The 25396-nt window shown below is 42.0% G+C and overlaps 1 protein-coding gene across 3 annotated transcripts in view; it reads left to right on the forward strand.

Moving 5' to 3' along the window:
- The window catches only part of ZNF521 (zinc finger protein 521), a 233775-nt gene extending 229861 nt beyond the window's left edge, over positions 1–3914 (forward strand). For 2 of the 3 annotated variants that reach the window (XM_034065990.1, XM_034065999.1), the window contains one exon: positions 3082–3910. In XM_034065990.1, the coding sequence (XP_033921881.1) occupies positions 3082–3111 (30 nt within the window). In that variant the 3' untranslated portion in view covers positions 3112–3910. Of the gene's footprint in view, positions 1–3081 lie in introns of all 3 variants that reach the window. The other variant, XM_034065987.1, reaches the window with a different exon arrangement.
- Positions 3915–25396: the final 21482 nt, after the last annotated feature.

Consider the following 25396-nt stretch of genomic DNA (forward strand, 5'->3'; position numbering starts at 1 on the left):
CAGAGCTATTGCTGAAGTCCTGGAAAGATTATGGTAAGAAAAAATATTTTTCCATTTCCATGGCTAAGTAGGAAATTGAGATTTTTGCTTCACAGGGAGACTACCTCATAATTAAACAGATGTGGTTATGTGCAATCAAATTTAGGGGAGCCAAAGAAGGGGAGCATATGATATCTCCTGTACTTAGTTAAATGACTTCTCTTTGGCAACTGAGTGTACTAATTGCTCCAAACTCAGACAAACTAGTCTGAAGTTTCACGAGGAGGTGTGTTTTAAGCTTGTATTGTGTGTCTTCAGTGAAGGGCAATGTGCTCTCCGAGATGCACAGAGGATCTAGACTGTAATATTGTGCTCTCCCTGGGTGTCCCACACTCCCGTGTCCCTGCCGTGTCCCTGCCGGCAGGAGCTCCAAATTCTGCTTTCCCCGCCTGCCTGAACTCCCACTGCCGGGAAGGCAGGGAACTCGCTGCACACAAGGCAAAGAGACTATCAGAGCCGAGATCTGCTGTGTGGATAATAGAGGAGAATTTTTGCCCTAAATTTTTAAACACAACACCCCTCATAAAAACAACAACAGTTCATAACTGGGATTAATGTTTGCAATTTTCAGTCACTTAGACATGGGGTCTCCAATAGATGGCTTTTGGTGGAGTGGAATATGGCTCTCTGTGGGATTACAGGATTTTCTTCTTTTTCTTATCTCTCTCCTCCCATCCTTTGCCTGCTTGTCTGGTCAACATTCTGCTTCTGAAGTGCTTCCACTTTGTATTTTTTTGCCACTTAGCCAAACAGGTATCTTTCCCTAGTCTCTCATGTTTGGGGAGCCTTAATTACTTTGGAAACCATGATTTGTTTGACTGCTTACAGTAAGTATAGTTGCTTTTTTAAGGCCTCAACTGCTCAAAGAACTTCCTCATGTTTGTATCCTGCCCTGTCTCATTTTTCTCTGCAACACTTGGGTTTTTCTATTATCTCTTCATTATCCCTAGAGAATCTCATTTTGCACCAGGGCACAGGAGTCAGGGACACTGAGAGCAGGGGCAAGTCAGTTCTTATGTTGTGTTTTCTTTCGTCTTCTTCATATTTGGGCCTTCTTGTTTTTTAATCAAAAATGTCATTGCAGCCAGAACCACATTCCCAAAACACCTTTTGACTGCTTCATGTGCAACTGTTCATGTCCAGCTTCAAACTGATTATGCATTTTCACTTACTGAAAAGAAATAAAAACCGGACATGACTGACATGCTTGCTCTCAGTCGGTTAGAAATACCCCCGAATAAGTCTCTGCAGTGTAACAACTGGTAAAATAGGACTTCACCTACTCAGAACCAGAAGAAAAATCAGAATTCAGGCTGCCACCCCATCTTTAACTTGTCCCGTTGTTTCTAGGTACTGCAGGGTATCCAATAAGCCTATGGTGTTATGCTCTAAATGCTGCAATAAATGGACACAACAGGATGACAAAAGGGCTGACTGTCAGGCTTAACTCTTAATTTCCTTGCTTTTGTGGTTTAGTCAGAGCCCATTACCTGTGAACAGCCAGCATTCTGGGCTGCAGATACTGTTATTGCTTTACAACATTTTGAAATGATTTTATGGGATAAGAAGCTAAATGCAATCAAGTGGTAGAGTATATTTTTTTAACACTCTTTGGCCCTGGACAGTCTGGAATTCCTGCCATCAGCATTAAATCATTTTGTATTCACATCTGGAAATTGCATCTTTGAGTGTCACTGGGTCATTTTCCTTTAATCTTGAGAATGGCACTACATTAAAAATTCCTTAGTCTTTCTGTAAGATCCTTTCCCTGCCAAATGTCCCATGTTTGTGTGCATGCATAGTTTTGGGAGAGAGGAGAAGGAAGGGAGGGAGAACTCTCAGGCTGGTCTGCAGTCATGCTGTATTTCACATCTGTTTGACCAAGGCTGCTTTTGTGTGCCTTTCCATGGGTGGCTCTGGAGGGTATGGTTCAGTAGATGTTCACTTTGTTGAAAGTGATGACTGTCTTTCGGGAATAGGTTCATCCTGAACTGTGTTAGCCCAAAGGGGGTTAAGACGGATTAACTTAATAAAGCAGAGTGAAAGGACTGGATGTGCTGCGAGCAAACCACAGGATGTGACACCCCTGTCCTCGGGGTCACTGGCCCAAATCTGGCCCAGAGGACTAAGGGGAAAATTCCTCACTAATCAGTGGCTGCCCTCTTGTCTGAGTAGTGTTCACAGGCTTTTTCTAGTTATCTGTGAATCCAGTGTACATTGCAAAAGACTTAGCATGTATTGGATTGGTACCTTGCTCTTAACTCCATGCTTATGAAGGATCTGAGCCAGTGCAGGAATTGAAATAGCATCTCTCATCCTTAAATGTGGTTGACTTGATTAGTGCAGTGGTAGGAAAGAGGGTAGAACTTGTGTTTGCTGCTGGATTTGATGATTACTCATGTAGAAAGGGAGAATTTCAGACTCCAAAGTCCACACTGTGTCACTTCTCATAAGGCACTGCATTCACTTGAGGAAAAAATATCTGTGGTTTTTGGTGACCAAAAGGAAGGGCTTTGGAAGCCCTTCCTGTTCTCATCAGTGTCTGAGCTCTCTGCTAGGCACAGAATGACTCTTATCAGAATACACTGTGCCACACTGTTCAGGGAGAAATCGGTTTTAATGCAATAAAACAGTTGGAGTGGTGCCACAGCCTAGGAAGCACAGTTCAATTAACATTGGTCTTTTATGACAAATAAATGCACTTCTCATTTGCATAATGCATAAACCATGAGCTGTATGTAAGTGGAGACCCGAACCACTGACCTGATGGGCAGTTTCATTGGGGCAGGTCAGCCAAAACCTACCTAGAGAGGGTGCCCTTCCTGTGGCACATGGAAAGAATACTGGTGTGAGACATCTGGGGAAAACAACTCTCTTTGATAATGACACTGCTTTTGACTGCTTTAAAACAAGGAGGGCTTGAACATCATGTCTTTCCAGTCCATCATTTTGTGAGATATGTTGGGACAATTGTATTTGCATCCTTCTTTCACACAGAAATGCCTGTCCTGTGACTAAATTCTTTCTTTTTTTTTGTTACAGAATCATACGATGACCCAGCACAGCAGTTAGTGCAAGGCCCATCTCTTCCAGAGAATTCTTTGTGGCACAAAAAGGGAACACGTTTTACTCTTTGCACGAAACTTTCATTGTTAATGTATATTATTCAGAAACATTGTATTGTACCATAAAACTTGTATTATCAAAACTGTTGGATGTTCATGTGTTTGAACTTTTGAGCACCGGATAGACTTCCTGTATATAAAGTGTTGCACATGTATTATGTTGTCTGATACTAAAATGGTCTTATAAAGACAAGTGGACTTGGGCCCTATTCAAGAAAGATACAAATAATAATAATAATACTGAGGGGAAAAAAAACCAGCTGAAGAAAAAGCGTTGTTTTCAAGGAGGAGGGAGAAGGTAATAGCGATGTTCCATTACAGCTCTGTTTGGCCTTCCTTTCGTTTAAACTTCAGTCTAAAAATCTCTCTTTTGGTATACAAACGGACGAATCTAAGACTATTTTTTATTGCTGAAGATTCTTGCAGAAAAATATGAAGAGACTCTCTCTCACAGAGCAGGAACCCACAGTTGAATAAGGCCCGTATATATATTTGTAAGCCTTGCGATATGACAGATAGCATTACCATATATGCAATAGTTGTTATGTAGATTGTCAAAGAAGTTTTTTTTTTCTGGATACCATTTGAAGCTTTGAGTGTTCAAGACTTTCCTTAATGATTTCACATGGCCAAATTCTTGAATCAGTTGAACTAACATGTATGTTACTGTTATTAATGTTTACTCTGCGGTCTGAACCTGGAGATTACTGGAATTGTTTTCCAAAAGGAAATAAATTCAGTTTACCATTATGTGTGAGCATGCTTGTGTCTTGTCTTTTTCCTTAGAAAGCAGCATTATCATTACTGCTCCTGTAGTACTTATGGGACCACCAGGGTCTGGAATTCCATTGCATCAGAGCCTATACACTGCTAAGCAGAAGCAGATCTCTTTTCTTGAAGCTAGGCATCTAAATAAATATAATGGTAGAAACAGATCTGCTGGCCCACTGCAAAGCAATGTGTGCTTGAGGGTAATATTCACTGTTTTCTGCGTTTCCTTGTTTGTTTTATTTGGAACTCTCAACAATTTCATACCTGTACTCTTGACACACAGGTTGCCAGAGGAGTCACCGCACATCTTCTGTGTATAATTATCGTTGCATTTCAATGTGATATTATTTAGTGAACTGGGTCTAGTGCTGACAACCAGCAGCCACTGCAGCCCTGCCAGTAGCACTGTTAACCTCACACCCCTCAGCTTTTCTTCTGAGATGGGTTGCAGAATTGGAGGGGATGCACACCACGGGATGATGCTCAGCAGCACTGTAGCCCTGTGGAGCTGTCACAAGACCTCACAGCTTTGCTCAGGTCTGAATTGGCTCCTGACTGCCTGCAGTTTCAAGCAGAAGAAAGATGGGGAATAAAACCTCTCTTTGCTTACCAATATCCCCTACCAATATCCCCTACTACTTCAGCTCATCTATGAAAGATAGATAGCCAAAAGAACATTCTCCAGCTATTTCAGTATCTTATTCTATTGCTGGAGTTGCTGGTTTTATCCCATGGAAACCAGTGTTGCTGAAGCACTGCAGTTAAAGAGTGAATGTCCAAAATGTCATGGACAAGTCCAAATAGCTGGAACTGCTTGCCTAGTTCTGTCAGGATAGATATAAAGGGTGATTTCCAGTTTGCTGAATGTCACATTTTATCTGGTTGCCAGATACTCCAAGAAAAAACGTGTCATGTTGAAGACTCCAGTTTTGAGGATATTGTGCATATTTTGCCAAATACAAAAAATAATTTCCCGGGTTCTGTATGAATATCTCATTTGTGCTGACAAAAGGATAAATACAGGCAGGAGCACTGAAGGCTTGTAAAATGCCAGTTCTATTTATAAGTTAGAAACTGTTCCCATTCTTACTCTCATTAATATATTACTCATCTCAGCCAAATTGAATGTGATGATATGTTTTTTATTTTTGACAGATACCTTAAAGGATATAAGACGTTTCAGCCTTCATGTGTGAAAGTGTGACATATTGGTTAAGACTGAAAAGAACATGTTTCTAGTAGAGTTCAAGTATATAAGAAATATTACACCCTACTGTTTTTGTAAATGCCAGAGTGCCACTGAGTTGAGACAGATGGTAGCTGGGAAAGATGCAATCTTATAATCAAAAGCTAAAATATGTCAAAAATATGTTAGCAAGCAAAACATAGCATATTACTAGCGTCTCATGTCATGACAGCTTGCAAAACATGCAAAGATGTTGAATTTCTAGATATGTAAATACAGGAACTGTAAACAGAGCAACAACAAATGTGATGAAGACTTTATGCATCGATTGTCCCTTCAGGTCGGTGGGGGGAATAGAGGGGTCTTACAGTGACAGGCAGCCCCAGGTGGCTTCTGAGAGCTGGCTACTGGTATCAAGTGCTGGAATCCTCTTACCTTTTCTGAAGTAGCAGGTTTCTCAGTGGTACCTAAATAGCTGTTTAAATAGATTATGGGAGACATCCGAACTTCCCAATGAGGACTGAGTATTGCCTGGGGAATTATCAGAGCATTTAGAACAATCAACAGGAGAGGCAGATCATCCTGCCTGTTGGAAGAAGAGACGTGGCTCTCCGTGTGCATGTGTGCATTTCAGCTGGGGCATGCCTTTCTCCATCCTGGGTCAACAAAAGCTAAGAGAAGCCCCTCCTCATATCCTTAACCTCATGTAAAAGAATAAATCTGTTCAAAGTGGGTGTGGATGGACTGATGGACAAGGTATCCATTTACCTCTGAGACTGGCTTCATACCCAGTATTTCAAGAGGACATGAGTTTTACTGTAAGTGATAGTTTAATAAAACAAGTAGTCCTGCTTGTTCACCAGAGTTGTGTTTAGGAAACATCACAGACCTGTAGAGAGTATAAATATGGAATTTATACTTCAGAAGTGAAGTGATCTACCCAGGTAGTATCTGAGCACTGGATTTATGAGGAAACATAGTTATTCTTTATCTGAACAAAAGATGATCCAGGACTAAATGCGTATTAGGCTTTATGACATCCAGCTACCCAAAATAGGAGGTTTTCCTATCATACATATTTTCACAGCTGGTTGCCCAAGTTAGACTTTCCAATCCAGTTTAGGTGGTTCAGCTTCCAGGGAGGATATTAGAATTTCTTTGGTTCACTCCAGTGCTCTCACTGCTTTCCCTGTCTTCCAAGTCACTCTACAACCCCCCAAAAGAATAGTTCAAGGGCTCTGTCTGCTGAGGACACATTAATGTTATCATTTCCTTCTTGATAGCACATGGAAAGTTGAAGTCCTCTCCATGTGTCAGTGGCTGGGCTTTTATTAGTAATTCTGGCATGACCACTCACTTTGTTTCATTACCACTGTCCTCAACCACAGAAAAAGAGAGACATCCCTTCCTTACCAACATATGGCATTTTCTATTTATAACAAGATTAACAATTCATTCACACCTTGATTGAATCCCGCTTTATTGAGATGTCACAACAGATTCTCACAGCCTGCAAAGGGAAAGACTTACAAATGTTAATATTGTGACAACCAGGACACATAAAAGTAAATGAATTATAATTGGTGACAATTAAAAATAGCTCAGTGTGAAAACAGAATATTGAGCTGCGGTTGCAGCCGTGCCTGGGATGAGGCAATGTGAAGGACTCCATAGAGTAAGACGGTCCATGAATTCAGAAATGTTACCTTGATTCCTGTCTAATGTGTTCAGTCATACACTGATGCTCAATTATATGTTCACACGCCCTTTGCATCTTAGTGGGCAATGTGCCGTTCTCTTTCAGGTATTTGGTTCGCTGCTTTGTAGCAGCACAAAAACAAACAAGTTCAGGACTATTTTACTAACTCCATTCAATACATTCATTTTTCCCTCCCCATGTTGCTTCCCTTATTTGTATGCAGAAGATTTCTTTAATTATTATTATTGCTGTTGCTGTTGTTATTAGTAGTAGTGAACTGTGAATGCTGGAGCAATGAGCTCCCCCAGGAACTGGGCAGTCCCCGGCCACCACCTCTTGTGTGCACATCTTCTTCTGTGTGTGGCACACAAAAGCCTGACAAGGTCTCACTCATGTTTCAAAGCTGGCTCTCTTTTCAGAGCTATTTGTTATTGTCTCCACCATCACAAGTTTAAAAAAGGAAAGTTAATTAAATATGGAACAAGACTGAGCAACATGTTTTAAACCATCATGTCATTAGAATTGGATCCCTCCGAGAGCTGCTTAAAAGGGTTTTGAGAACAATGACTGTTCAACCAGATATTTATGGGCATAGTTATGTAAACACACTCTTTATTGTCTATGTATATTTAATATAATTATCAGTTTTGTACTCAGACTCTCAGGAGACCCAACAAATCACAGTGTTGCTTTGAAAATGTCAGCAGAAAAGACAATTATGTTGCAAGCAAATATTCATAAATTATATTAAAAAGTCCTGTGAAAATGTACCCTGTGTTGCAGAACTCCTTTTACACTAGCAGAATCATCACTGCCTCTCTTTGATTTAAACTCTTCTTGTTAGTAATAGGGAAGTTGCTTGAAACAAACCTTTAATGCTAAAAGCCTTCTGCTCCTGACTATGGGACAGTGTAAGTTGTAGACAGATTCAAAGGGTTGATTTATTTTGTTAATAATATGTTGGGATCATTTTTGAGATTTCTGAATGAGGTTTATTGAAATCAAAGGTAAAAACTGCTTGCACAAAAGTGCCTAGGTCACTTATTTTACTTTTCTCCTTTTCTGAAGTGATTCCTGACAACTTGCCATGTTTTGCTCATTATGTATTAGAAAAAAAGAGTGGGGAACTGGGACAGTGTTCAGCAAATTAAATGTGCCACGCTTATGCTAAACCAATATGTGTGCTGGAGTTTGATAAACACCTAGTAAGTGCCTGCAAATCATCTCTACTGCAAGATATACAATCAGCATATCAACATCTTAATTAGCAGCTAATGACATTTGAATGGGAAGGTTAACGTTAAGCACACAAATGCAGTTTAGTAAAGGGTAAAATTAAATACATTGAGATATTTTAATCTTTATTTAGTTTTGAGTATTAAACAGCTGCTTTTGTAGTAAGCAGTCATCTGTATAATACCCCAATCCTTAGTTACGTTTTAGAATAAAATCTCCAATACTGAAATATGTTTCCTGATGCATCTGGATCTGGTTCATCAATGGGAACATTCCATATTTGTTGGACAAAGAGAAGGCACAATTCTGCTTTTTTGCAGGAAAATGTATTTTATCTCTGCTATTATTTTTCCTTTGAGCACACCACTAGATTTAAGTATGTGCAAGATGCCTCAGGCTGGTTTGTGATGCTTCTCTCACACTATTTTTTAAACATATGTTTAAAACAGCAAATTTGTATGGGCTGGTGCAAAGCAAAACACGTTCATGGCTGTTTCTGCTTGCTTGGACAGGGATCTTACTGGGTGTCTAACGCAGAAGAGATGAGAATTGCTGAGCTGTTGGGAGAAGAAATTGCTGCAGATATGGTGCTGTAGACTTTGCCAGCGTCATGGGTGTCACTGAGCATCTTACCAAACCATTACTTTTGCATGGATGACAGGGAGCAACATAGAGTGCTCACTTTAAGATTTAAAGTGTAAAGCAGTTCCAAGATGCTCACAATTAAAAATCTTATGGCCATACAGGCTACCATGTTGGTTGTATCCAACAGGTAAGCCAGGTGTCTGTAATCTAATGATCTCTTTCTTGTTGGTTCATTTAATTTTTGTGTGATGATTGATCTCACACAACCTTTACCCTTGTTTATGGGGCCAATGATCTGCTTGCTTAGAAAAGTGGCTAAGAGCTTACTAACAAATTTATGGCACTTTGGTGGCCCAGTCACTTTGGTAAGATCAAATCATGTAGCCATATGATCAAATACATCAAATCATGTAGCAACACCTTCACAAGGTGAATTATGTCCTTCTGTTCAAATAACAGGCAGAGAGTAAGGGGAAATATGACTTCTTTGCAGCCAGTGAGACAGTAGTATCTGGAAGCTGAAAAAAAACCCTAAGATCTATTTAATTCAGGGAAAAGCCCGCCTTTCAGTGTCATTCATACCTTTGTTTTCCAGAAAACAGAAGTTAAATGTTTCCTTTTGACTTGACTGTCATCCTTTCCTCCTCTTGTTACTCCCCATGCTTTAATTGTTTAATGATTGATGCAGAACTATTTTGGTTTTCTTAATTACATTTGATTTGGTGGCTAGGTCATCATTCCTGATGCATTTAAGATTTGTTTTGCTTCATTCATCCTTTGACATGTTTTATTTCCAAACACCTTTGTTCTTTTGGCTTAATTCAGTATGATTAATTTTCTGGCATAAAATGAAAGATCATGCTTTTGATTAGACATCAGCTTCTTGGTGGGTTATTTGTAAACCTTTCAACCTTATCCACAGCTTTCCCTAATCAGTGTCTGACTTTTCTGACTTCTGCTTTCCTTCTTATAGTAATATCTGCACACAGAGCCATCTTCAAAGACTTTCAGGCATTTTCCACTCATTGCGGAGTCTGTCTCCTTCAGAAACTCTTTACTTCTCTTACAGCATATGGAGGGTCAGATGGGGTTTTAGAGCTTCTTTCAACAGTGCCTTGTTATTACAATATGTGTTACTTTGGTATTCACAGGCTGTGGCATCAGCAGAAGAATGACTTGCCCATTTTCAAGATATGACAGCTTATGTTTTTAGTGTTGTTTGAGAGGGGAAGTCTGAATTGACTTTTGACTTACCATCAATGAAAGCCAATCAGTCTTTTACCCTATTTGCATCTGACTTTCAAATCCTGAGAGTCTCTCTTCTCTCAATGATAACATGTTTTCAGAATCTTTCAACACTTCCTTAATTGCTAAAATTTGCAAACAAGAGAAACACCCATGCCTAGCTGTCTGCCAGCAGTTCCCTTGGTCTGGCTTTTTCAATCTGTTGTCTTCTAGTGCTTCCCTCCTCAGATTTTCAAGGGGAATGGCGGAGAAGATTAAAGGGTTACCCAGAGGTTACATTCAGCTCTTTGCTCAGTAGATTCCTGGCTCACTTGGTTGTTCAAAGGAGTGCCTGAACATATGAGTGATGTTGTTACATTACCCGTATTTATTTAACACACAGAGTTTCTCTGGGTTGGCTCCTGTCAAGCTGAGAAAGGCAAGAGTCAGTTTGAAAACCTTCAAGCCTTTCTTTCAGGAGCAACTGCTAATTGTCCTCCTTTCCTGAATTTCCTTTTCTTGTTTGCTTCCTCTGAATATAGGGATGGATCAGAGCTTTGGAAGCCTGACAAATATCAATCAGTCTGCTCAGCACACAGCACAACTCTTTGCTTATTTCACTCGCTAGATGCTACTTGGTGCTTCTGTAGTGTTTGATTTACTAAGCAAGAGCTTTTGTTAAAGATTAGATATACTTGTGCTATTCTATCTGTGGCAACAGATGCTTGAGCTTTTCTCAGCATGAGATACCTGATGCCTTGGAACCAGGGATGTATTTCTACTGTTACTTAATTTGGTCTGAGTTGGCCTAAACCTTTGTCCAAGAAATGTGTTCTTTCTACGCCCTTTGTGGGCAATGTTATTATCATTGTTCGCCATGTAAGCCATGAACTGATGGCATGTGTTTGTATTACAGAACAGGTCAAACCCAGCATGGAAAGAACACACGATTTTGCATCATTATTTTTTCTGTGGTCATAGCCTTGGTGACTCTGCCTCTTTCAAGAGCATGCCAAGTAACCGAACCCTTTCAGTATTTTCAGTTAACCACAAGAGGCTCCTTTGAGTTTGGAGAACACCCATGAGATTTAATACAAATACAATACAGTGACACCTGTGAAGAGCTCTGCTGGGACAGACTAAAGATCCCTTGGAGCCAGGCCTGACAACAGCACTGGCCAGCAGCAGATAACTGGGAAAAAGTGTAAGAATGCTGTGTTATAGTGACTTTTCTTCCTGCCCTTGAATGTCTGCTGCCCCCGCTCTTCTTAACTAAAAGTGAGTCTTGCCATCCAACAGCTTTGGGTGGCATTTTACTGTATTATTTGTGTAATTAGCTTTTTGAGCCTATATAAATGTCCAACACGCAGAGAATACTGGCACAGGAGTTTGATTTCTTAACTGCACATTGTTTAAAGAAATGCTGCATTTTCTATTTTTGAGCCTGTTTCATTTAGTCCCATGACAGAAAAATAAATGATCTCTTTCTTCACCTTCTCCCTACAACCCTAGAGGCTCACTTTGTAGAGTTCTGCTGCAGCCCTTTCACTCCTGTGGTCTTCCTCAGTAAAGGAAAGAGGTTAGTATTGAGCAGCACAGACCATCCTTCCCACCAAATCCAATGGCCTACCCATGTGGCACAGGGAGCACAGCGCAGCAGATCTCACTTTGGCTCACAAGGGGATGGTACGTCCTCAAGGTGTGACACAGCACAATCCCATGCAGAGACACTACGTAGTATCCCCAAAGCAAAACAACCAGGTTAGCACTGCCTCTCACAAGGGCTAATTAACTCAGGACTAATTAATAACATCATCCCACACTGACACAGCCATCCAGAGCTTGCTCTCTAGCTGCTTGCTTGGGGATCTCCTCACAGTGTGGGATTCAGAATAGATACATCCTCGGGACATTGCCTTGCATGTAGCCCAGAAGCTGGGGGGCTGTGACATTGTAGCCTTGATTATCTACTCATTTACGGTACTTTTAGCTCTGAGCATCCCTCCTCAAGTTATTGGAGTTACAGTGGTTATCTTACCAGTGCAATACAGGAGAAAAATCGGGTACAAAAAGCATGTGGCACGTGCGTGTGTATGCATAGTTGTATGGGTTCATGTGTATACAACATATGGACTGCAAAATAACAATATCGAAGTCACAAATTTAACAAGCTAGAAGACTTATTTGCAACTCACTGTGTGTAGGATAAAGATCTCTCAGCTGTATATTCATGCACCCAAGTTTCCTCAGGACCACAACCTCAGTGGGTGCGTAAGGAAGACATCGACCATACAAAGAGCAGTAGCTTAGTGTTTTCCTTTAGTCTGGGTGCTAAGCTTGCAGGTGGAGGTGCCATGTGCTGCACACTCTTCAAACCCATCACCACTTCCACAGGTGCAAGTATGAATTTCCCCTGGACCTGTGTTTGGTTCTTCTGCCAATGGGATCAAGTGCAGTGCACAACTGGCACAAACAAGTGATGTTGGCTCCTGCATACTGGGAACTGAGGAAGACAGTCTTAGCTGAGGCCACAGGTAGACATTTTCAATTCCCTTTTGACTTGTGAACCACTAAATCCTTTGCCCTGGAGGACAGATCATGTATAATGAATTTAAATCTACTGAAAATACTTATTTCTTTTACATTTTTGTGTACATTGGAATCCACCCATTGGCCCAAACAAACCCAATCTCTCCTACCTGCTCCTTGCCCATTGTTTAACCCTCAAGTCTTACAGTCCAGGACCAGTTTCCATCTTCCAGAGCCTGCATATCTTTCCTAAGTACTATTTTCCTTTGCCCAGACATTCCCAAGGTCATTTGAATGCAGTGGCCAAATGTACTGTTCTAGCTTTAACCAGTATCCCTATCTCCTATCCCAGACATCCCTCCCATTATAAACACCCTTCTGACCTTATTTACACCCAGAGAACAGACACACACTGAAGTAATTTGCCAAATCAGGGCTATACTTTGGCCCATTGCCGTAGTTTGGGTGCTGCAGGTGGAGCTCAAAAACAACTGTGCTCTGAGTGTAGCACAGTGCACCCCCAGGAAGCTACTTCCCTGTACTGAGATGTTATACATTTAAACAATTTGAAGTTAATTAAGAGTATTGGCTTGGAACTAAATCCGGAATCTCACACATCTGTGTTCCCATCCTAGAAAAGAAGCAGTTTGAAGAATGCCTGAAGCTAAACATATTATTTTGTACCTTGCTAAAAAGTTGGGTTTTTATTTCTCTTTTAACCTAGATGCCTATGAACATCTTTTTAAAATGCGGGGTGATTTTTTAACTGATAATGAAAATTATTATTTTGTATGCAGTTTAACTTCTTTCTAACATCAGACTGCATAATTTAAAGAGAGTTTTCTTCATATACATAACATCATAACATTGCAAGACTCTAAAGTCTCTGGCGTATTTAAATGCCTGTTGGTGAGGGCTTGCTTTAGATCCAAATCTCCAGCGTCCCAAGCATGCTACTTGAGCCTCATGATAGCAAAAACTAGTTTCAATGGAATCTTCTCCAGCAGGCAGGTTAGGTTTTGCTTACCCCGTTTTAAATCAGATATGCTATGTTTTTATGTCTGCAATGAAAATGGCTTTGATCACACCTTTTCATGTCACTTTCACCTAAGCTCTTTCAGATGTTGCCAACCCCCAATGATTTGTTCAAAGGTCTAAAAGAATGGGGAAAAACTGCATCATCAGATTTTCAGACATACAATTGTCAGGTCTGATTTGCAATTTGTACTTGACATCATATTCATTATGGGCCACTTCATTTTTACCTACAAACCTGACATGTTTTGTTCCAAAATGATAAAAAATATGGAGGTTTTCTTTTTCTTGTCTTAGCTGACAGTGGCACAAGTAATACAGTACAGTGTTAACAGCATCCCATTGAAGGAAAAACACGCTAACAGGTTTGATACAGACAAAAGGTGGTATTTCCCTACCCAAAATGTAGCTATGCTGTGTAGCTCCTTACCACAGGATATAGTGGAAGGTAAAAGGCTATGTGGGTTAAAAAAAACCATTAGGAAAATTCATAGAACAAAATGATCAAGTGTTAAATATGAAAGTACCAGCTCGCTGAGGAGGTCCGTGAGCTACAGAATGCTGCAGCTGGCAAAAGCCATCGGTCACCAATCAGTGTGTAAGGGACATAAGCTACACAAACCCTTCATCTAGCCAAACTACCACTGTTCTCCTGTCCTTCTGATTCTAGGATAATGAAAGTACGGTTTCAAGCCTGATCCATACAATGGTGAATTGGAAAAGTGGACTGAATTATCAGATAAAATTTAAAATAAAATAATCAAGGAATTCTTTGCCTATATTGAAGCAGCACAGCTGCTATATGAACATGTAAGGAGCTGAACAGCAAAAGCAAACCCTCTAAAGTGCTTTTAATGTGGAGGGAGCAAAGAGAGAGCTGCATACACCTGACAGTGGCACAGAGATGGTAAGCAAGCAAGAAGCTGCTAATGGTATACTGCTTGTCAGTGAGCAGGAGGAGTGGATGTGATTGAATTAGCAGAGCTGTAAGATACATAAAAATAAAACAAAACAAACACAGCACACTACAAATATCAACAGGGAAGGTTTAATTCAAGCTTCCCTGTTTCCCCAAGTGGAAAAAACATTGCTGCTGTTCTGCATTTTGTCAGCACCCACACAATGAAGCTAAAGGGAATAATATTTGCTAGAGGAAGGATGGAGCTGGATGAGGCAGGGCACTGGAGGTGATGAGGATGTGCAAAATGTCCCTTCTTTGGCCCATCTGTGCCATGTTTCATGCTGAAATTTCTCTCCCACCACAACATGTTGATAGCATCTATGTCTACAGTGGTATTGGAGGCTGGAATGGGGCTGCTAAGAGCAAACTCAGTTTCATCTTTGTCGCTTTGCAAGGGAATCTCTTTGAGATAGATTCATGCTTGCTCTCACCTATCCTTTAGAAACCAAAGTTCACAGCATCTTTGAAGAACAGTAATCATTTAGAGGATCTCTGCCATGCTGCAGCTGCTTTGAAATATGATAAGTAATTACAATTAACTAACACTATATAAACATCTGTATAAAGAGATGCACATCATTCATCACAGATGGATGAGGATATATTCCATTGCAGGGTATCTTTCCTGAAAGACTGGGATACAAATAAGAAAACCATTGTTCTCATGTTGTAATAAAAACTCTGCAGAGACTCCTCATCCTGCGCTATAATGTGTGGCATTGACAGATATTAAACAGAGAAGCCAGAACAAAAAAGGATATTAGGATTCCCTGCAATGCTTTGATTTTGGTAGCCGGGTATCCATAATACCTGGAGAATGTTTAGGGTTAGTTGATGAATGTGCAAGGCAAGGCTTTCAGATAAGGTTGCTCTGTATTAAAGCATGGTGAAAACAGTTGGGTTTAGAGGTTCATATCACATGTAGTGGCTTGGACATGGTGGAGCTGCTCCTTCTGCAAGACCCAGGTCTGGGAGGAGTGAGGGTCACTAGCTCATCAGGTGCATTCCACAGTGCACTGAGGTGGCACTTTGAGACTAGAACATTGCATCAACCCAAAGGTACTCTTTCCCTCATGGAAATTTGGAAGACTCGTATGGAAAGGTGACTCCTCTCCAAACTGATGAGGCTGAGATGGAAGTGGAAGTCACCACATGTGAAGAGCCCAACACAGAGAGAAGATAAGTGGTTCCTTTTCCTGTGAACCATTTATCAAAACAGCATTGATCAGGATATTTCTATCCAAAAGCCATAATATGAGACTTGAAAACAAAATATGAGAATCACCTTTTGTGAGCTCACTTCCTTTACTTAAGTTGGTAGCTCTGTTTCCGTCTCTGTTGGTAAATAGACACTGTCATCAAGTACCTTGAATTCCTTGATGACATGTGCTTTGGTGTTTGCTAAAGTTCAGCCACCTATGGCATTTGCTTATGTCTAAAACATTTACACATACTCAATGATTATAGCAAAAGTTCACTGCCAGCTATAAACACAATATGATCCTCTGTGAACAAGGACAACCATCAGACTGCTTCATGAATGTGGATCTAGGCTGAGACAATTAATATAGTGTGAAAACCTTTTCCAGACTTTTCAAGGCTGCAGCCACAGAGAAGTAGAATAAAGCCACATTATGATGGCGGCTGGCCATTGTACTTACCGTGTCCCTATCCCACCAGCCACTAATTGCAAGCTATTCGTAACAGCATGGAAACAGGCATCCCTTGAGTGCATGAAGCTGAGCATCTGTTTCTGCAGCTGCCAGTCAGGCGGTGTCACCTGTGTGCTGTTCCTCCGGCTTCCACCAAGGAGCAGCGGCAGCAGAGGCAGGGGCTTTGCTCCCACCGAGGCTGGTGGGAGCTGCCGGTGCAGCCCTTCATCAGCGTGATGAAATGGTTCATGGGCTGGCCCCAAACGTATGTGTGGGGAGTATGAGTTGCTGCCTGTGTTTATTGCTATTTCTGTCATAGGCAGGCTCCTTCGCAAAACTAATCACACAGGAAGGGAAAACAGAGTAGTGGCTTACTGAAATCTCCTGCTGTACATTAAAAATATAGGGCACAAGAGTCACTAGCTTGAGTATTTCTCCCCCAGGTTTAAGACCAAAGCTCTCTGAGATGAAGAAAGGTGAGCTCTTGGCCTCCCCTGCACTCCCCAGCACTGGCAGCTGCACAAGAGGTCAGAGAGGTGCTTTGGCCAGTGGAGCTGGGATTTCAGCATTGCTTATGCGAGCGTGCATCTCACATACATTAGACACTGTGGGGATGATCACAAACCCAGTACATGTGAGTATGCTGGCATCCTGGCCAGGCATGGGGAAGCACACATGAAGATGCTGCACAACACTGCTCTTACAACCCATGACCCAACAGTATGGCTTGTGTTCCCAGCACAGAGCTGGCCCCAGTCCTGCTGCCTGCTGCCTCCACCCTCACAGACTTCAGCTGGCATCTGGGTCTCTGTGACTGCTCCCTGAAGGGGAGCCCAAGATCCTGGCTCAGTTTCTGTGCAGCCCAATTAATATTGCTGATTGCCACGGTCACTTTCCAAGGGGACCCAAGGAAACAAGTTGAACCCCAAAACGAGCCCTGCTAGATTTCTTTTAAGCAATAGTGCCTGCTCCATGGGACACAGAGGTTGAGAGGCAGAGCTCGTCTGGTACAAATAGTCATTCCTTAGTGTCATTGACCTGGCCAGGGCTTCAGGAAAGAATGAGCTATAGAGGCTCCAAAAATAACCTTTAAAAAGTCTCATGGTATCTGTTAAGAAAGTACAACAGAAATATAGTGGTCTGGTCCTCCAAAAAATAAAATAGAAACTGAAGAAAGATGTATTTCCTTTTTTTCTCCATTATTTCTCTCTTAAGCCTTTTTTTTCCCTTCTTCCGTATTGAACTAGCAAATACTTACCAGCAATGAGTCATTCAGCAATTGGATAGCCTGTTCAATCTAACAAGTAGAAACAGATCCCATAGGGTCAATCTACTCCATAGGACCAGAGGCACACGTAAGCTTCTGGGTCAGGGGACCCAGACACAGTCTTCAGGGAATGGTCAGGAGCTCATCTTCTCTTACCTCCCTCAGTCTTGACCCTTGTTTCTACTCTAATGGAATGATCAGGCCAAAGATTGCTGTAGCATCCTCCAACTGGGACCTCAGTGCGGATGACAAGAAGGCCAAAGCTCATGGCCAAACTAGTATCTATTGTATTCACAGCCCTAGGTGGACCACACTGTCCCCAAAAACTGACCTTTTTTTTTAGGCAGTGTCTCTCTGAACATCCTATCTAACCACAGTGACAGCACTTTTGCACACTGGGAAATGCTTGTTTTTCCAGCTGATGATGCAGAAACATTTTCGCTTTAGAAATCTCACTTTATCCTGCTCATCCTGAATTTGTGTTTGTGATAAAAGAACCTGAATTGATTGGCTATTTGCTCTGGCCATTCAAATCGCTCCGGAAATCTCATGGTTTGTCAGTGAAATGGTTAACAAGCCATGCGTGGAAGGGGATGAATTAGCCATTGGAGTGAACTGCCAGCACAGGCAGGGGCAAGAGGAAAGGAAGGGGGACACAGGACTTCCTACCTCCTCTTGTGCTTTGGAGCTGCGGGCTTCACTGTCCCCAGTCCCTTGCTGTCCCAGCCTGTGCTCCAGCAGCTAGCCTATTTTCTGGGCAGCAGACAATGGAAGCCAGTCAGGGGAACTGCCATAATCCCTAACTGACAGCTTCTGTCACCTCTGTCGTTTTCCCCTAGAATGACAGGTTGCTAGAGAGGGACATCTGCCAGTGTGAAAAGAAATGATGGGGGGCTCTCACTCCAGACCTCGTGCAGCTTCCTGGCTGGGGTCCCGAGGAGGCTGCAGCCTTTGCAGCCTGGCTGCAGCCACGAGAGGTCTTGTCTCCTAAGTCGGATACACAGCTGGCAGTGCTTCCTATGCTCCTTTTGTTCCACCCTCATTTCCTGGCCTGCAACGCTGTGCTCCGTGGGGACGTTGCACATATCAAAAATGCAGGGTGAAGTTGTCTAGAAATGGAGACAGGTTGTTTTTGGCAGGAGGCCCTTGAGCCAGAAACATTTTACCAGAAGAAATATGGTCGATATTTATGGAAAATAGGATTCAACTTTCAATGGGGCTTATGTTCATAAGTCACTTAAGGCCCTTCTGAAAATCCCACCAATAATTCTTAAATTAAACAAGTCAGCATTTCCATGCAAGCTGAAGAACGGAGCGCTGTGTCCCACTTATGGATCTGAGCTAAGCAACTGAAGAGCCAAAGAAATCTTCAGAGGCTTGGTATGATCACATGGAGTGCTTGTACATTTTTTTATGTGCAGTATGTGACATGCATCACTCAGAAGAGCCTAAAGAGCCTTTGCATTCCAGAGAGCACTGGAGAGACCTTGGCAAAACGTGTTATCTGGCCTCTTGTACTCACAGTGCAAGATTTAATGACCACTGATTCATATTCAGGCTGGATTGCAATAATTTTCAGAAAATGTCTGGAGTGATAAAGGGTTCTGCCATTAGAAATATATCTTCACAAGACTTGGTCCCAGTCCCAGATGGTTCCTGTTTTCAACTGATGGTACAAAATACCCCATTAGCGTAGATTAAGTTTTCTTTGGGTATTTTTGCAGGATGTTACATCAAGTCCAGAGAATCCCAAGCCAAGCCAGATCAAGCCAGTTACTAAAATCAGCCATCAGACCACCACAGGCATATGCAAGACAGTGAAGGAGGCTGGGCACTGACTGCCTGGGGAGAAACTCTGTCTAAAAGGACCTGGGGTTCCTGGTGGACCTCAGACTGAGCATGAATGTGCAGTGCATGCTGGCAGCAAGGAAGGTGAACAACATCCTGGGCTGTGCTAACAGGAGCATAGTAAGGGTGTCAGTGGAAATTATTACTCCCCTTTACTTGGTGCTTGTTGGAGCACAGTGGAAATATGGTACATGATTTTGAGCCCCTTACCCCATTGCAAGAAATATGGTGAACTGGAGAGAGAATGGTGGAGGCCTCTAGGACAGTCAGGGCTGGACTTGCTGTGGTAATGGGGCTGCTTCAACCTGTAGATGAGAGAGCTTTGGGAGCATCTAATAGCTGCCTGCCTATGCCCTGAACCACTGCAATAACCCCATATAGTCAAGAGCATTATCAGCTGCAATTGCATTATAAAAGCCCCTGAAATCCCAGTCTGGAGTCATCCACCCAACCATTAATGGGGTAAATTTCAGGAATCTGTCACTGTTTGCTGGTAGACTGCTTAATAAAACAACAATGCTGCTCCTCTGCTTAAGATGTAAAGTGGAGAAAGTGATGGAAACGAATGCTTGCAATTATTACAGTTGGTAAAATGGCTTCTTAGACCCCACAGAGCACAAAGTTCTTCAGAGTATGAGTTAAGGGGGCATGAAACAAATCTTTGAGGGTTCCCCTCAGCTTTGACACCCCCTCCAGCTGCAAACTGGGTTAATAGTATTGTCCCAGAAGCACATAAGGACAGTTAATGTGGAAGGTAGCATAACAGGATCCAGTCTTTCTGAAGAACATGAGAAAAAAACCTGCTCCAGCTCTTCTAATAATCAGCAGTGGTCAAATACTTAAAATACCTGCCAGATGTTTCAAACAATGAACAGAAGGGGATATTGAAGTCGGGAGCTGATGGACATAAATTAGTATTTGTAGCTGTATAAGAGTGCTCTCCAGTGGTAACAGTACTCTTTCCCTCGTGTAATTCAGGCTGTGTATTAAGGAAGAAAGAGCCCACTGGTTGAACATGAATGGCTTTGGTAGTCTTGGCAAGAGTTGCCTGGATAAATAAACTCATGAGTGTGGAACTATGGTCTAAAACAGCAAAGATTTGGAGATGTTTTACAAAAGGAAGCAAAAGGATTCAGATGGGGGGGAAAAAAAAGGACAGAATTAAGTTAAAAATTGTGTATACTACATTTGAAACTGAGACTGGGAAGCCAGAAAACCTATCAGATGAGAAAGATGTCACAGTTCTAGAAAACAAAAGCTACAGAGAAGGTGACTTTTCTGATAGTATCTGCAGTACCACTGGATAGCTTCCACACAACAAAAAAACCCCACCATAGTGCACATTGTCAGACCTTAGAGTATAAGTGACAGAACATACCATCCAAAAAGCATAAAGCAGGAAGCATGAGGCTGCAGTGACAGTTGTCCTTAGCTGTGACTACGGGAGATGTAAAAAAAGTGAAGACTGTTCCACAAAGCTGCTAAGAAAGAAGAGATGCCCATTGAAATCTCAAGCCCACACCAGTGAACAAGAAGAAGAAACAGTGGGAAGACAGAGAAAAAGAGACCCTGCGGATGTAGCATGTGGGACTTCAACTCAATTTGTAATCAGCACTATAAGAAAAGGGCAAGGAGGAAATGCCTAGTATCTGTGGAGAAGGAGGAAAGAAACGAGGACTGCAGTTTTGGAATTTCTGGAATATTTTGAAGAACAGGAAGATGTACCTAGCAGATAGGCTATACCAGGAACTGTTTTCAGTGCAGCTGGCTATCACAAGTCAGTAGAAAGGTAGGGTAATGGTATATTTTTCTCTCAGATTTGTTGTCCAGGAGTTAGGGACTCTACAGGACAAAAAATGTCATAACTTGGAGCAGGTGAAATGAAAACTTCAAATAGATGATCTGAGGCAAAAAGGCCAACAACAGATTAAGTCATGCAACATGCCACCACTCTATTCTGTATCCTTTCCTAGCAAATTCACGTGATTCAATAATCACATTTACCCTTACACTCACATGAAAAGCAAAGCAAAGCTAAGAGGAGAAAATAAAATCTTAGGAAAATTTCCATTGGCATATTAGGTGAGGCAGGTATGGGCACTGCTCCTGATATCAGAACATTCTTTCTTTTTGGAGATTGTTTGCTAGAATAAGGCAAGGCTACAAAGTCTTAAGTGCCTACCTCAGACCTAGTGTGAATAGGGACATTTATGTGATAACAGTGGATTACACTAATAATCTACCCCAGCATTACAGGAAAGATAATTTCTCTTTGTAGGATAATTAAAGTCTCTATGTCCTAGATGACTGTAGTTTTTTTTAGGCCCTGATTGAGCAGGTCAGTTTACTTATATGCTTGCCTGCGATGACATGCCTTACTGTCCTGATGATCTATAGCTGCACTTTTTAATCACTTGCTAAATTAGACACTATATTGCCAGCCTTCTGTCCACTCCACATAGCCTTCAACTTTTTTTTTTTAGTATAAAAAAACAGGAATTTTATCTCTTTTTATATTGCTGAAGAAGGCCAAGGCAGAGATTAGCCATTAGCTTCACTAAAGCCAAGTTTTAGTCAAAGAAATGCAGAAATTACAGATTCTTAATCCTTCCAAGAAGGGAGTTACATTATTCATGTGAATGCTAAGTATATTGCTAAATATATTTTCCATTATTTTCTTCATGTGAATGCATTTTGAACCTCCACTCAAGATTTTTATCAGTTTCAGATGCAAAGGCATAGTATTAAAATACTTTAGTAGTAATTTAAATTGTCTAATAATTGCTGTAATGACAGCAATACTGCTGATACTGATTTGTGTGTTCTGTGTTTATTCTTTTCATACTGTTGTTTGAATTCCTACAAGCCACCCTGGGAGACAGCAAAGCAAACCAGAGTTTATCCAAAGGGTTAATAACAAGGAACTTGCTTCCCAAATGCTTTTCAGATTCTGAGGCACAACTGATGACTTAAAAGGATTTGGTAGACTGTGCCTGCTGTTAAGCCTAAGAAGAAAGATAATTTGTTATATTTTAAAATGTATTCAAGCCTATAAAACCACTGGTCTTCAGGGATGGGTGTTCTTCATTTCAGATATCATGCCAAACTCTGACATTTGGGAAAGAGGCTGTCTGAGACAAAGTATAAATGAGGGGCTTTTATGAGAGATACCAGATAGCCTTTAGCAGAGAAGTATGTCCACAATGCAGTGGAAATCTGGCTTTATGTAACGTTGTTGGTACTGTTATATCCTACGGTGTTATAATCTCCGGCAAAGGCAACAGAAGGATCTTTCCAGCTTTTGCCTTTGCTGGTGGAGCTGCCAACCATGTCAAATTGCATAACGCTGTTGTATGTCTACTGTGTGCTGGGTGGAGACACCAAAGTTATGCTGCTTGTTTTGTTAGCCAGAAAGCTTCAGACAAAGATATTTCGGTATAGAAACTATGTTATTATTGTAGTGATAGGCCAACCCCATGGATATATGTTACTAAAAAGAGCACTAAACCTCTTGTTTAGGAAGTAATCTGGAAAGATAAAATAAAGAAAAATTAAATACAGGTTTTTATAAAAAAATTCAGGAAGTAATTTCAGAAAAGGTAAATGTCTATGAGATATCATTCTTTTGGGTTGAAGAAACTGTGCGACACTCAATTGTCTCAAGCCTGGAGCCAGTGCAAATGACAGCAGAACTGGGGCAGGCCAGAAATAGGAGTGTTTCTGGGTTGCTGCGATGCCTGCTCCTTCACCAGACTGTGTGGCACAGTGCTGAGAGAGGCTATCAGCATTTTGATGCTTTTTCTCAGAGCATTGCTGAAAGAAGATCACAGTGTCAGTCAAAACTCGTTCCCACCTGCCGTCTCCAAGCTCCCCACATTGCTGCTGAGGCAAGCTGCCAACCAGAATGAGCTTCAAGGGCAGCCAAAATATCTGCTTGGCTCTTATGTGAGTAGGTTCTGGTCAAGTCCATAGAGAAAACTCATGACGGTGACATCCCATCCCACCTCGCACAGTGTAAAACCATGCAGCAAGGGGAGAGGGCAGTGATTTATTCTTAGTGACTCCCAGATATTTCAGTCCACACTGCACAGGGGTGGGTACCACCCATCTGACTGCAGCACAAGGGTGCCCCATGATGCAGAGCTATGCACTGCAATATCAGCAGAGATGAAAGTCCCTTATTTCCCACCCTGTCCCCCATCATATTTCTGTTCAGTTATTCTAGACTTTAACTATAAAAACTCCTCTATTCAAGAAGAAACCACTGGGCTTCACAGCACTGGCTGAAATGGCCCTGTGAAGACAGGATGTACGAGCTCTCACGTCAGGCCTGTTGTATGTCATTTTCGCTGATCTGATCTCATCTTTAACTGCCCAGACAGGGCTCTAGCAACTCGGGGATGTTCAGACCATTCTCCTCTGTGAACTGGGAGAGAGGAAGACACAAGGCACAGTATGAGGGGTAAGATCCAGTGCTTTAAAGCCACAGACTGATCTGGTATCTGCTCTTGTTCTCAAGAAAGCTCCTAGAACTGTTTTTCTCATTCACCAAGAGTCTCCAAAGTCTCAGCTTTGTGGCCTCCCTCCCTGATCCTTATGGCCAGAAAGCAAACCACCTCAGCTCCCTCTGTTGCTCACCCATGCCTTTATGTTTGCTCCTACCAGGAAATCCACTCTGCTCCCCTCTCCTCCCCAACAGGACCTCCCTGCTCCTGCCAACACACTCAGTCTCACCTTGCTCATACTGCTCTATCCTTTCCACTTGGCTTAAATGCACTGTGAATAAATTAACCACCAGAGCTCTGCTACAAACCCTCCCATCCAAACTGCACCAAACCAAACTGCTGCCATAGCTGGAAAATTATTGTCAGTCAATGGCCAGTCCTAACTATCGCTTCCAGCTATCAATGCTCTCTCTTCACCAGTCTCTCTGTTGTCATATATGCTTTATGGGCATAGACTCATTTCTGAACAGGAATTGATCCTTCTCATCAGCATTAGGTTGGAGGCATCAAATGAAACTAGCAGGAGGCAGGTTCAAAACAAACAAAATGAAGAGCTTTAGAGCTTCTTGCAGCAAGATGTGGCAGATTTGAGAAGTTCACATGGTTTCCTGGGGAGACTGCAATTTCATGGCAGACAAATGCAGTGAAACCCAAAATAAATCTGTGAAAGATTTATTCTCGGTCTAGGAAGTCCTGTGCCACTAAAGGCTGGAGGTTGGTTGGGACAACACTCAGTGTAGGTATCATTTTATACCCTTTCATGGGCTTTTGCTTTTGGCTAACAGCAGGAAGAGGACACTGGATTGTACAGAGCTTTGTTCTGATCCAGTACGGCCTTTCCTATGTTCTTATGTTAATCTGTCCCAGAAACATGTAGTGAGACAGCAGGGAGCCTCACAACACGACTGTTAGGCAAAGGACTTTATTTTCCAGTCCCCGTGCTCTGGGGGTTAGATTAGAAACAGATTACAGTTGAAGGATCCCTGAGCAGACACAGACTGTGCCAGCTTGGGAGCTGGGCACAGGATAGCTGTGTGCCTAAAGTAATTATCCTGGAAGGGCTGGGCTGACAGGGCTAATAAATAAGAGATGTTTCAGCAAGCAGCTCTTTACAGTTTGCTTCATCTTCCTCCTCGCAGAGGAGTGATTTGGACCGTACGGGCATGTCCTCAGTTGTTCTCACCACTTAGTCCTCCACCCTGGGGGATTTTGCATAGGAGTCCTTAGTAACACTCGCAGATGCAAAGTGGAAAACATGACTTTCCATAGAAGTCCACTCACTCAGTGCCTCCCCAGGAAGTCCCAGAAGATTCCCAGGCTAACCAGTAAGGCTCCCTGCCTTCTTGCCACCCAGACGTTGCTGTCAGAAAGATGTATCAACAACCCAAGAAGAACCCTTAGCACCAGCATGAAAAAAGCTTGCTGCCAGAGAGGAAGGAGACAGGAGCAGGTCTGAGGGAGGGTTTCAGAAGACAGGATTCAGAGACGAGGTGCAGGAGTCGGACAAGAAGTTGAACTTTGTGACTGTTTTGGATAGAGGCAACCTGGGGAGAAAAGTTTGGCACAACGATGAGACCTTGCTCGTGATTTGCAGCATTACGTGGGAAGGGTTGTCTCCATAAATAAGCCCCTCTTCTACTGCACATTAGACAGAACTGAAGAGTGTCTTCCTTGCATACTGCTCAGTCAGGCAGCATTTCAACAGAGCAGAAAAACATCCTCTTTTTTTTTCCT

This window comes from Melopsittacus undulatus, chromosome 1, assembly GCF_012275295.1.
Source record: "Melopsittacus undulatus isolate bMelUnd1 chromosome 1, bMelUnd1.mat.Z, whole genome shotgun sequence".
NCBI lineage: Eukaryota > Metazoa > Chordata > Aves > Psittaciformes > Psittaculidae > Melopsittacus > Melopsittacus undulatus.